The sequence below is a fragment of the Rutilus rutilus genome (assembly GCF_951802725.1).
Source record: "Rutilus rutilus genome assembly, chromosome: 15".
Classification (NCBI taxonomy): domain Eukaryota; kingdom Metazoa; phylum Chordata; class Actinopteri; order Cypriniformes; family Leuciscidae; genus Rutilus; species Rutilus rutilus.
In genome coordinates, this window is record NC_140220.1 from 27,866,134 (window position 1) to 27,879,136 (window position 13,003).

Sequence of the window (13,003 nt, forward strand, 5' to 3'; positions counted from 1 at the left end):
TAAATAAACCGCATCTAAGACATACTACTCATGAAATCTGAACTTTATATAGGGCTCGTTTGTATTCGAATGTGGAAAATGCCCTTAAAAACTAAAATGCCACCAATGCTTCTCTTGTTTTTTGCCCTTCAGCTTTTCTTCAAGACATAGCAGGCTGCAGATAATGGCTCATTATGATTTGGTACTCAACATGTCCCCTGCACTCGGTGGTTCGCAGCTCTCTGTGCAGATGACTGACCCGGACCCGGTATGTGGTGAGTGAAGCCCCGGGGCAGGCTTGGCCCCCCTCTAGCCCTCTCCGTTCTTCCTGCAGCCGGTCCAGAGGAGCCCGAAGCCTTGCAGCTCACCCTCGCAGAGAAACATACATCTCCAGTTGCTCAGCACAATTATTTCCACATGTTCGTGTCGCCCGGCCGCACAAAAGAACAGAGTCCCTTGTTCTGGAAACAAAAGATTCTAATCTCTGAGACTAAAACTGAAGCCTTTAGAAATAGCTCGCGGGATACCTTGATCGGCTTTTTTTTAGTGCGAATCGTTTGAATGCACTGAAGTGAGCAAAATATTGCCAACAAATACGCGCAACTACGCATTGTTTACTTAAGATATCTGCATTAAAGGTATATTCAACGAGCTTAAGCAGACATGCACCTACACCATAAAGAGGTAAGCTATGTGATAATGAAAAGTTTATAAATTACTGAATATGATCAACACAGTTGAAGTCTCAGAAGTGGCCATGAAAAATTTTCAGATTGTGCTGTAATTTTTATTTGATAATAATGTTTAATGCAAATTGTATTTTTTATTTAATAAATGAGTTCCAAAACTACAAAACCATGACAATACCACAGGACTCATTAACAACAGAGACAATCCAAGATAACATTAAATATTCCATTCAGCGATAATGAGACTGCTGGTCGGAAATCCTCGATTCAGGTTTAGATAGAAGAATGTCCAGAATGGGACGAATGCGTGAGCGGGAGGGAGAATCTGTCTCAGCCACGGGACACCAGCAAATTCAGTCCATCTCCTCACAGTATGTCTGACGCCAAGATGAATAAATCGTTTCATACATATGCGCATACAGAGAGAGTAATTTCAGAGGTTTCGGTAGAGCTGAGTTTTTAACCTTTAATTTCTGAAAGAAGAAATGCGACGTGTTGAGTTTTTTTTTTTTAAAGCGTAGTCTGTCTGCAGAGATATAACCACATGGTGGCGTAGATGTCCATCGGTGGGATAGCCTTACATCCATCTCTCTCCTGTTGTTAGTTCAATTCAGTAAGAGCGAGAGAAAGAGAGCGAATTAAAACCCTCTGGGAGTAATCAAATTGAATCGAATAACAAACCACATCAAAACGAATGGCTTCAACTTTATTAGCATAATAACTACTTATGAAGAAAGGGCGCATTAACGGTAAAGATTTGAGGTTTGACATTTTTACATACATACTGTAGGCCTATTTTGTTTGCATCTCTCTCTCTCTCTCTCTGTGTGTGTGTGTGTGTGTGTGTGTGTGAGAGAGAGAGAGAGAGAGAGAGAGAGAGAGAGAGAGAGAGAGAGAGAGAGAGAGAGAGAGAGAGAGAGAGAGAGAGAGAGGGAGAGAATGACAATGCTTTATGGTGTTCACAGTAAAGAGATGGAGGAAAAGAGTAGACTAATAACGTTTTAGTTGTACTTTCTACTACAGCATTGTCAACTGACTTAACACAAATGCAAATAATTTAGACAATTCGGTTCAGTGTCAACTTTTCTTAAGGCAAATTTGCAAACTGTGAAAATATGCACAGATTTTTTTATTTTTTTTATATTTGAATAGAATGTATCTGAGATATATATATATTATGAAGAACATAACTTTGTTTTTAAGAAGTTCGCTGGATGTTATAGTAAGCTTTAGAGAGATTAATTTGATCATTTTTATGATAAAAAAAAAAAAAAAATTCTGAACTCGGACTCTAAATCTGTCGCTTATTGTTTTCTGTGCATTAGTTCAAACAGATTTCAGTTCCGGTGAGCAGTAGTTGGTGCTGATATGGAGCCAGACTCCTTGAATGGTCAGTTGTCACCGGGCTCGGTCTGTCGCGCTGTTTTCACACACGCGCTGTCCAGCGTGCTGAAGCTCGCAGCTTTTTTTCTTTCTATATCGGCTATATATTTGTGGGCGTGTGAGCGTGTGGCCGAGGCAGAGGCGGTACTGCTCTGCGCGGAGGAAATACTTTATAATGAATAAAGGCTGACCTTGGACGCAGAAAACCGAGTCAGCACAGGCGTTTAGCCCAGGAAGAAATGTACCTTAAGAACATGCTTTTCCTATGGGTTTAGGATGCCCAGATATCCGAAATTTTAAAGCAAAAGTGAAACAATAATTTCATATATATATATATATATATATATATATATATACTGTATATATATAATATATATAGCCTATGGCAGAATTATTGGGTGATGAAAGTGCATATTGCCATATATTCTGCATATATAATCTGTTAAAATGTGTCCCTAATAATAACCCTCGTTTTCATAAACTTGTGATTTTCTTCCCTAAAAGTCTCTGGTCTATTCCAAATCTTCAATCATGCTGGTTTCAAAAGGAAGCCAGGCAAGAGTTGCAGAGTAATAGCTGTTTGTCTGCAAAGACCATTCTGCATTAAACTTGGTTTGCATTGTCAACAGGATATTCCGAGGACAAGCACCAAAATTCGTCAACTTCCGCCCATAATGGGCGCTATAACCGAAAAACGCTTGTAACTGCAACCTTTCTATCGAGGAAGTTTAATTTATGTTTTTTTGGGGAGTTTTTTTGCTGCATGTACCAACATAACCATAGATAACATTTTGACAAATCAACAAAACTACTTACAGCCATACAATTCAACAGCCTTTTGTTGCACATGGCCACTAGCTTTTAGAATAATCTGTGACTAAACACATCTTTATGCAAAATGTCCCCACAGTTCCCTTCCATTGGGCCTCTTTTTTCATGAAGTTAAGTATATACTGATTATTTGGCAAATAGAAGTAATTTTGATGTTTGAATGCTTTTTAATATAAAAATCACATTGAAGATTAAAGTCATATTTTTGACCTTGCAGTCTTGTTCTTGACTTATCAAACCTCTGTTTCTCTGTTCCTCTGCATTGTCTTTTGATGACCACCTGTTTTGAATCCACATTTTGAAATCTTGTTCAGTCAGGTTTAGTGTTACAGCCAGAATGCCTTCAATGCTGTAAAATGTAGGTTATAGGGGCAACTTGTTGAACAGAAACTCTTTCTCCAGTTCCAGAAGCTGAGGCCTACACTGTTTATTCAGTCTGGCTCCTCCTGTTGTCCTCGCAGAAATAATTTCCTAAAATGTAAACGTTCAAAGAATCACAATACATGTTTTAATAGCAAAGTTTCGGGAGGAGCACATTCAGTTAATCAACTCAATTAGTGCGACAGCAGGATATACAGCAGACTTACCTCTGTCCCACAACGGTTTTCCAGCATCCCTCCACCACCCCATCTCCTCACTCCTAACTATTCCTATCCCAGCCTGGGATGGGGGTGGGTACTCTGGGTTCGGGCAAAATTCCGAGCTCGGAACCCTCTCCTCGGACAGCACACCAAATACGCATACTCTTTTACTCCATCTGTTTGGTATGAGCTTGTGAATTGCTTAAAGAACAACATATAATTGATTAAGATGATAAGCATTGATATGTTTTTATTCATTCCGATTATTTCTCATAGACCTCAAGCCTGCTTTCCAACTTCAATATAATCAACAAATAAAGAACATCAGAGAGAAAGCTAAAGACATTTTATTAATGTATACTCCAAAAATTAAATACGTCACGTGTGAACACATACCTGGAATAGACCGTGTACTTGAGATCTTGAAAACGCCACCTGTTCCCCACACAGCTGTAAAGCAAAGAGCATGTGGGGTTTTATCTCTCTGCCCATTATAAACAGTTCATAGTCAAGACAGCTTTCTTATATCCAGAATAGCTACTGCAGTTCATTTGATTCGAACTAAATGACTCATCCATCCATCCATCTGTCCATCCATCCATCCATCCATCCATCTTTCTATATATCTATCTTTCTATCTATCCATCTTTCCATCCATCCATCTATCTATCCATCCATCCATCCATCCATCCATCTATCTATCTATCTATCTATCTATCTATCTATCTATCTATCTATCTATCTATCTATCTATCTATCTATCTATCTATCTATCTATCTATCTATCTATCTATCTATCTGACCCTGATCCCCAATATCCCCTTATTTCCACCTGAATAAGTTGGCCAAAGTAATGAATAATATTCTATATTCTTATAATGGCCTATATTATCTCATTCAAAGCTGACCTCTTTTTACAACGGCTATACATTCTAATCCAGCAAAGCCACTAAGCACACTTGATAATATAGTGGGCACGCTCAGAGGCGCAACAATGAGACGCATTAAAGAGGAGCTGACACGTCTCAGAAAGGACCCATTCTAGAGAGCGCGACAAAAGCGCTCGGGACATATTGTGTGATGACCGAGTTCCCACTAAATTAAGTTACCATGGACAGCACTGATGGGACACGTGTCTAGAATTCGCAGTTCCAACATCTTTGAAACGGACGGAAAAGCCCAAGTTCAAACGATGGTGAAAAACTCGACGAGAGTGTCACATCAACCACGTTTTTCATCATTGTACTTTGCAGTTTAAACTATTAAAGAAGCGATTTCCGCGACTGAAGACAAACCCGGTTTTTGGAGGCATTCATTGCCCGAGTGCCCCACTTCTCTCAAGGCGAAAGCAGCTGCAAGCGCTTAAAAGGGGTTTCTATTAATTGCTCTTTGTCATGCGTATAATTGGCCATTTTGCGACAGAGCGTAATCTTTTAAAAGCTGAGCTGTACTTTGTTTCCATTCTATATTTGATTTTAAGCATCGGATTCTCAAATATGGTACTCAACTGCACCACCCATACAAGTGATATTAAATGCCATAACACCAAATGAAAGCTTGCATCACCTTGCCTCACATCCCAAATAGCTTAAAACAAGTTTATTCAGCTTGCAAAACAAAGTAACTGCCAATAAACCTAATAAATGAATAGGCTATTTTTAGTTTTAATATCCGTTAAATATGAAGTAAAGTAAAAGTTCTCAAAAATCCAAACTCAAAACTGAAATTAGAGAAGTGACGGATCTGGGGTCAACCGTGTCACGTCTGAGAAACGAGAGTCAGTCCTGAAACAGCTGAAAACTCTTTTGTCGGGAGGTCTTTCTCTCTCACACACCTGCAAGGGGTGAAGTCTAATTCGATTAATAAGAAATTCAATATATATTCATTAGGTGCCTTCCCTCGATAATATATGATCGTGAAGCGAGACGTGAATGGAGGCCATTTATCCCCACTCTGAAAGGACCTGCGTGGGACCAAAATTTCACCTGCTTCCCCTCTCAATTAGGAATGTATCCCAAACTCTGACGGAACACGAGTTAAATTAAGCGTTCGCTAATTTCCTATCACCCCTCCTACGTAATCCCTCAATTTTCAGAATGCCCCTTCAATTTGGCCCAAGTTGAAAGGTTCAAATAGTGCCTAATGAAACAGTGACTAAATCGTTTTCTCGCGCGCGGAGGAACCCTGTAGACGTCTCGTGAAAGGCCTTGAGCTCGCCGCCGTCGGGGGTCCGCCGGCTAAATGCGAGTTCCTGGCAGGACAATCTAACCTGTCAAAGCCTTTGGCCAGCCCTGCGTAGCTTTTTTTCCCCCTCGTTCGTATTGAAGGAATTGCTACATAAGCAACCAACGTGGGACAAAAACTGCAATTAAACTCCTTTCGGATTAATTTAACAGGGGGACAACCGTCTCTTGAAAAGCACACACAGAATAGGGTCGGCGTATAATTGACTATCACCTGGCTCGTGAGATAGAAAGTCTCTGCTATAGGCCTTTTGTGGCCTGTGCAGGAGGGAATATATGAGAAGAACAGTGGAAATTAAATGAAAATATATCTCATATAATGTTTAAATGGTACTTAAAGACCAAGTGAGCCCGCGTGCAGTTGAAGTGAAAGATCTGAACATAAAAAAAATATAAAAAAATTATCATAATTTAGTGATACAATTTTAAAATCAGATCATGAACTGTAACTATAGACTTACAAATGAGTTTCACATACATTAATTTACTTCAGGAGGCTTTTAAAGAAATAGTTTCCCTTGTTCTCTTTGAAAAGGGGTCAGAAGGCTTTGTGTTTCATTGATAAAACAAATGCTTTTAGCGTCTAAAAAACTATCTGACACTTGTTTTTACACCATGACAGAAATACAAATGCAGAACTTCACGTATTGCAATATTTGTCTCTCAAAGTTCTATTCATGTCGAATATAAATGGATGAGGGTTGAACGAGTGTATTTTGTGAGTGCATTTATAGGCTATAGAAAATACGGTTCGTATCAAACCAAATTTTCTCTCTTTTGCTCTCTTTTTCCCAACACAACTTTTTACATCCTGATCGTACTATCAATTCAATATGAATGTGATCAACTATAGGCTACCATATAGTTAAAAATATGCATATAATTATAAATAGATATGCACGTAATATTTTTATTTCATTAGAAGGAGGTTTATGTAATGTAGAAAGAGGTTTATGTAATGTTGGTTTGAATTCCTGTAATTTAAACAGGTGTCTTCCAATAGGACAAATAATACATCTCAGAACTGATTCGTAGTTTCAGGAGTGATTTATTTAAATAAATACAAATATACACATTTTTTAATAGGCACATAAAATCCAGGTGAAAAAAAAAAAAAAAAAAATCACAGCTTCTCAGTAGTCTAGGACAGATTGGACAGTCTGCATATTTACAATATCACGTAGGGAGTCTTTTATCTTCTCCATTTGTCTAACATTTGTCCTTAAACAGAACAGGGATGACATAATGGGTTACCAGTGGTCGTTTCAAGAACGTTTTCACTTAACAAACTGTAAAAAAGTTATTGACTTGCGTCACTTGCATAACAACTATTATTTCACAGTTTGTCGTATAAGACAATAGCTGACTTGAGTGTCAGGGTAAAACAATATTTTGAGAGGGAAGAGGAAGGAATTGGCAGTGCTAAATCTCCATACACTTTGGGCTATTGAACGACGGAAGACAGTGTCCTATAAATTCAGTAGTTTCAACGGATCCGTATACTTTTTAATGTGGCATAAGGTACCAAACTTAAGTCTGTGATGTTCGTGACGCTTCTAGGTCGGTGAAGTCTCCTTCTCCTCTGTGGCTGACGCAGGTGACAGGGATTCTTCGTCTTCTGAGCGCGGGTAGTGTGAGTGGCTGCCCGAGCATTTGCATCCTGCATGCGCGCTCCGTGGCGTGCCTTTGCCTTCTTTCTTGTGTTTAACGCGGCGGTTCTGGAACCATATTTTCACCTGTTTCTCTGACAGATTTAGATATGTTGCTATTTCGATCCTGCGTAAGCGGGAGAGGTACATGTTGGATGAGAATTCGCGCTCCAACTCAAGCAGCTGAGTGCTGGTGAAGGCGGTGCGCATCCGTTTGCCGTTCTGTATGTGGCTGTTGTCAGACGCACCTATAGGGAAAAAAGCACACACAAATATTAAAATCACGTCAATGCCTATTAACTTTGCAAAATAATTCATTTAATGCCGTTAACACACCAGTTTGTTTATTTGAGATGTAAATGTGCTCAAACTGCAGATTCATTAGTTCATTAGATAGTTCATTAAAAGATCAAGTTAATAAAAAGTAAACCAAAACAAAAAAAGTAACATGCGTAAAGGCTTTTGCATTCAATAAATTATGTCAAATAGTCGAGCGTAGGTAACAGGTGTAGTAGCATGCGCGTGCACCCACTCACCTAGAGACAGGCAGTGATACCTCCGAGGGTCAGTGACGCTGTAGCTTGTGGGCGTGCAGACAGGCGCGTGTCCGTGTCCCGGGTGCGCTAACGCGGAGCTCTGTTGGTGTGCTACCCTATGACAGAAAGCCGCATCACCGGCAGAGAAGCCCTGTCCTTTCAGGAGTGGGATTCCGCCGCGGGGAGAGTGGATATGCGAAGTTACGCACAGCGGACAGACACAGAAGGTGCCGGTCTTCCGGGACGGGCAAACGGGCGCAGTGACGCTCATCACGCCGGGAGAGTGCATGCCAATGGGGATGAGAAAGTCCTGCCCCGTGTGCTCCCTTAGAGCCGGGCGCGCGGGATCCTTGATAATCAAAGAGTCTACGTAGAAAGACCTCGACATGATTGCTCCTGTCTGCGTGAGATGCTGATGGTGTCAGTGATATACCACACTGATGGCGTTGCTCCAAGGACTTGCGCAGTACACAGTGGTCTTAACACTGTTCTAAAGCCCTCGGGAGCTGGCTTATGTTTGGTAGTTCAACAAAAGGGACCCCGGAGAGGGCCGGCCCTAACGTCACCCACGTGCGCTGCACGGCCTAGGGGCTTTAGTACCTCTGGTGTCCCGAGACACGTGATGCCCAGGCGAGCCTCCAATCAAATCTTTGCCCATACAGTCTTGTTAGCTCACAAGGTGGCACAACAGCTCTGGCGAGTACGCCTACTGAGATATCAACAATTATTCCATTATACTCCCGGTCTAATACATTCATATTTTGATTTACAGATGATGTTGAAGAGAGGTAAAGGCCTAAATTCCTCACAAGCTGAGCTATACATTGTCTGTATGTGTCCAGACAGTTCAAATAAGTAACCTCCTCCAAATGGGGGAATTACACCTCAGTTGTCAAATTATACAAATAAATAACACAAGGGATCATTGTTACCAATCTTTCCTCTTTCTACTGTGATATGGGCTTAAAATCTCTTGAAATGGCTACTGTTTTATTACTAACTTGACCTAACCTTAAACTTCATAGACAACGCAATAGAATAGATGATGTATCGAAGGATTTGTATCTTTAAAACAAACAAAAGGCTACACAAATTCGCAAACCAGATCCTTTATTTAATTGTATTTATTTGAGAAATTATAAACAGAGATTAACAAAGGAAAGTTTATAGTAGCGAATAACTATAGGCCAATAATGAACTTCTAGGATTTGAATCTAATAAACAAACTGAATTTTACAATAAAATGTAAATCAAATGCAGTAATAGGCCTAATCTTATTGGTTCAAGTCTGTTTGGAAAGATCTCGGGCCGGCAATTAAAGATTTATGATTCTCAGTGGAGTCTGGGCATTTGCAATTTGATAGCGATTAGGATTCAATTAGAAAGCGTTTTTGGAGTGGATAAACAGCCAGCTATTTCAGAAATGCGCTAATCCCTCATCTTGTGACAATAATTAGCAGGTTTGATCTCTCGACGGGTCAGCGGCGGGTTAAACTTCCACTTTCATGTGCGCGCGAACGCCTTTTACCTCCAGACGCTGCGCGCGGAGGCCAGTGGCGCAAGCGAGCGAGCTCTGACGAGGTTAAGTCTCGCCAAAACGGTAGGTCTGGTATTACTCTACCTTCAACTTCTTGCAGGAGAGACTTACCCTCGTCAAATCTGGTCTGAAGATTACAGTGAAAGCAATGCTGTCAATCTATAAGAGCTCTAATGCCTGTGCACGTAGGCTGCAATTATCTCTGCGCACACTCAATTACAGGCCTGACACCTGAGCTTTTCAATAACATGCAAAACACAGTAAAATCGGGCCGGCTTTTATGGATGCTATGATAAAACTGAAAGTCTACTAATGATGATTGAGGGCAAAGTTCAAGCGCTGTAATGACGATTTCATGTCAGCATTTAGCGCTAATATCACCAAGAGGAGACTGGGTGCTTTGCTTTCACGGGCATTTAATTGCTGAAATCAGCGGCAACTCTCCTTCTTAAACGAGGTAGAATATGACTTTAAATGGGCTGAATTGGAGAGGCGAAAAAACAAACACATCTGTCATTCTGGCTGTAATTGGTGTAATGGTGGAAACGGCGTATGAGACATGAGAGAAGAGGGAGAGAGAGACAGAGAGAATGAATGATGAATGACAAGCCATGCGGAATGATTCGCGGCGCGCGCCCATCATACCGTCCAGTCTTCAATATTATTATTATTTTTCCTTCCATAATTCTTCACGAAAATTTCATTGTCTATTAAGTAATCCCACAAATGAGAGCCTTTATGAGTCTGTAATGAGCTCTAATTGCCACGACTAGCCGGGCCACGTGGAAGGATTTAAGACTTAAGCTGTCGGGTACTGTGCACAGAGTGTTACCTAGCCATTACTTTCATAATTCAAGGGGAAAATTAGCCCATTTAAGGAAAAAATCCTTTGATTCCTTTCATTCTGCTCGGGGTGATAGGAATACATCTTTGTCTGCTTGGGTTAAGACTGAGAGCCTAACAAATGCGTAGCAAAGTGCTTTTTTCAAAGAGAAAAGAGTGGCTGAATGACGTTAAAATTGCAGAAAAAATCTTGTAAAGATTGTAATCAGTATTTTTCAGTATCAAAAAACTTTTTCTTTTTTTTTCAGTTCTAGCCTACTTTATAGTGTTGGCTAGTTGGGCCTATTTGAAGCCTGGGTACTGGCTTTATATTGCAGTGTTCAGTAGCCTGTTGAGTAAAATAAATGATCAACATTATACCCGTATTGTCCTCGTGTCATTTTTTATCCGTCTTCTGTAAAGAATACGCTATAAATACCACATCGTGTTTGGTACTAACCAAGTCATATGACATTGTCAAGAACATCTAAGAAGAAAATAAAAGCAAAACAATAAAATAAAAATGTTGTTCATAAAACTAAAAGGTGCTCCATCTGTGATACTGTCAAATCAATATTTGAAGAACGAAATTTTTGGCTTTGGCTTTTCAGTATTATAGCCTACATTTTTTTATCAAAGATATTGCCCCTTATGTTTTCGATGCTACAGCACAGGCCACCTATAGGGTAAAATAATAATAATAATATTAATAATAATAATAATAAAAAAAAAAAAATGTATCTTAAAAAAACTATTACACCATAATACTTCTACAAATTATTTTGCATAAGAGGGGGTGGATGGATTTGTGGGTCCGAATTATGGAGTTTATTTTGTGAAATACTCATGAACTATAGTAGCTATAAATGTTCTGTATGAATAATAAAGAAGTTGTTATAAAAAGTGAGGCATTGCAAATGGCAAAATTATTTAAATAAACTCGGAGAAAAGGACAGAGCCTGCTGAACCTGTGTTCCAAAATTCTTTAATATTCCATTACGCAACCGGTTGTTTTATCAATATTGATAAAAAAGGTTTTTTGGGTTTTTTTTTTTCATATAGCCTATTTGGGTCCAGATGAAACACATTTTCACTGACAACTTAAACCTGTTGTACCTTGAATTTGAAATGGATTTCAATTCAAGGATCACAGTGCAATTACTCAGGAGAGTTGCAGTTATTAGGAGAAACTGCTTAAAAAAAAGAAAAGAAAAAAAAAAGAATTATATTTAGGCCTACGTCAAATATGTGGCTGTCTCTATGTGATATGTATTGAAAATGAACACCGTTGTCAGCGTATTATGCCAAAAGCTCTCACCTTCAGTCCCGTGCAATATTGGACTATAAGCGGTCCATAACTGCCGTATTGCATAAGTGTCATTAATTTGTGTCAACGCCTCCTCACAAAAGTTGCATTGTGGCGCAAGGGGCCAGCCTGCGGCCCATCCCGACTGATACAGTGGGTGATTCCCCCCATTCCCAGTAACCAAGCAACACACGGTGAATACTGAAAACTGAAAAGAAACACTCGGGTTTTCAATATAGTCTTCAATAGCAAGGGGAAAATGAACAATGATCCCGCAGACAACATAATGCGGCGCAGTGACTTTTCATTGCCAATTATCTCCTTCATCTGAATAGCAGCTGCAGGGCCTGCTCTTCATTTCATCGTTTGGGGGGCTGAGTGGGGGGCTTAAATTCAATTGCCTGTGTGTGTCAAAATCTAATTTATGTCTTAATGACGGATACGATTTTTATGAAAAGGAGTCGGAGCCACACACATAGGAATTTCCACAGCGATCTGCAACTGTTGCTTATTCTCAACGTTTTTCTTCACGACTAAACGACAGGGTATATGGATTAAGAGAGTTTATCTTTCAATAAACACACAAAGAATGGGTGAGACTGAAAGAGAGGCCTCGTAAACAACGCGCAATTAGGAGAGGCCAGAAAAACAAGATAAATGCCGACAGATTCGGCGATGCTGAACTCAACGTTACCCACAGAACCTCCACTAACCTCATTAAAAAAATCCTCTCTCTCATCACCTTATTAGAGCGCACAACTCTTCCTAATAGCCAACAGTTCTTTCCGAACGACTAGACAAATATTCATGACTAAACCACAACAGGCGAGACGCAGGATCAAATAGCCCTTATGCCGATTGCGTTTCGCTTGACATGCTGAAATAAAATCTTGTAAATATGTATAAAGGCCTTACTCAAAGGGCCATTGAGATCTGCAGAGTTAGATCCAAGACACTCTTTTAAAATATGTACGTGGGATGTAGTTTATAATAGGCCTAGGCGTTTACTGGTCCGAGATAAATAGGACCACATTATAATACATCAAATTTTTTTCCATGTTTTTCCAATTTAATTCCAATGTAAATGTAAACAAACTTGAATTCGCATTTAAGATATAGATATAGTTATTTTCATCAGTCAAATCGTACAAGCATAGTTGAAATCCTTTTTTATGCAGTGACTTCATGTATAAATCATTTATTTATATGATGCAATTTAGAATCAATTATTAAAAGTGTCTCAAATTTGTTTTCCGTTTGTCATGCACCTGAAAGAATATAATTATAGGAATTATAAAAATGAATGATATCAGAATATTGCAAGACACTGACACAGCTTTTAACATATTATGTGTTTACTGTTTGAAAGTTTAATAAATTAAATGACCAATTCAGTTCACCTCAACTCTTAAAAATGACATTTCATCTCATTCATTAGCACATTCAT

The 13,003-nt window shown here is 39.5% G+C and overlaps 1 protein-coding gene across 1 annotated transcript; it reads right to left on the reverse strand.

Annotated features, from left to right (window-relative positions):
* Positions 1–6,580: 6,580 nt before the first annotated feature.
* Positions 6,581–8,370, reverse strand: gsx2 (GS homeobox 2). Its single transcript, XM_084431516.1, has 2 exons — positions 7,892–8,370; positions 6,581–7,603 (listed from the first exon to the last, which is right to left on the reverse strand). Exons 1-2 carry the CDS (start codon positions 8,277–8,279, stop codon positions 7,263–7,265), a joined length of 729 nt encoding a protein of 242 aa, XP_084287642.1. The 5' UTR covers positions 8,280–8,370; the 3' UTR covers positions 6,581–7,262.
* Positions 8,371–13,003: the final 4,633 nt, after the last annotated feature.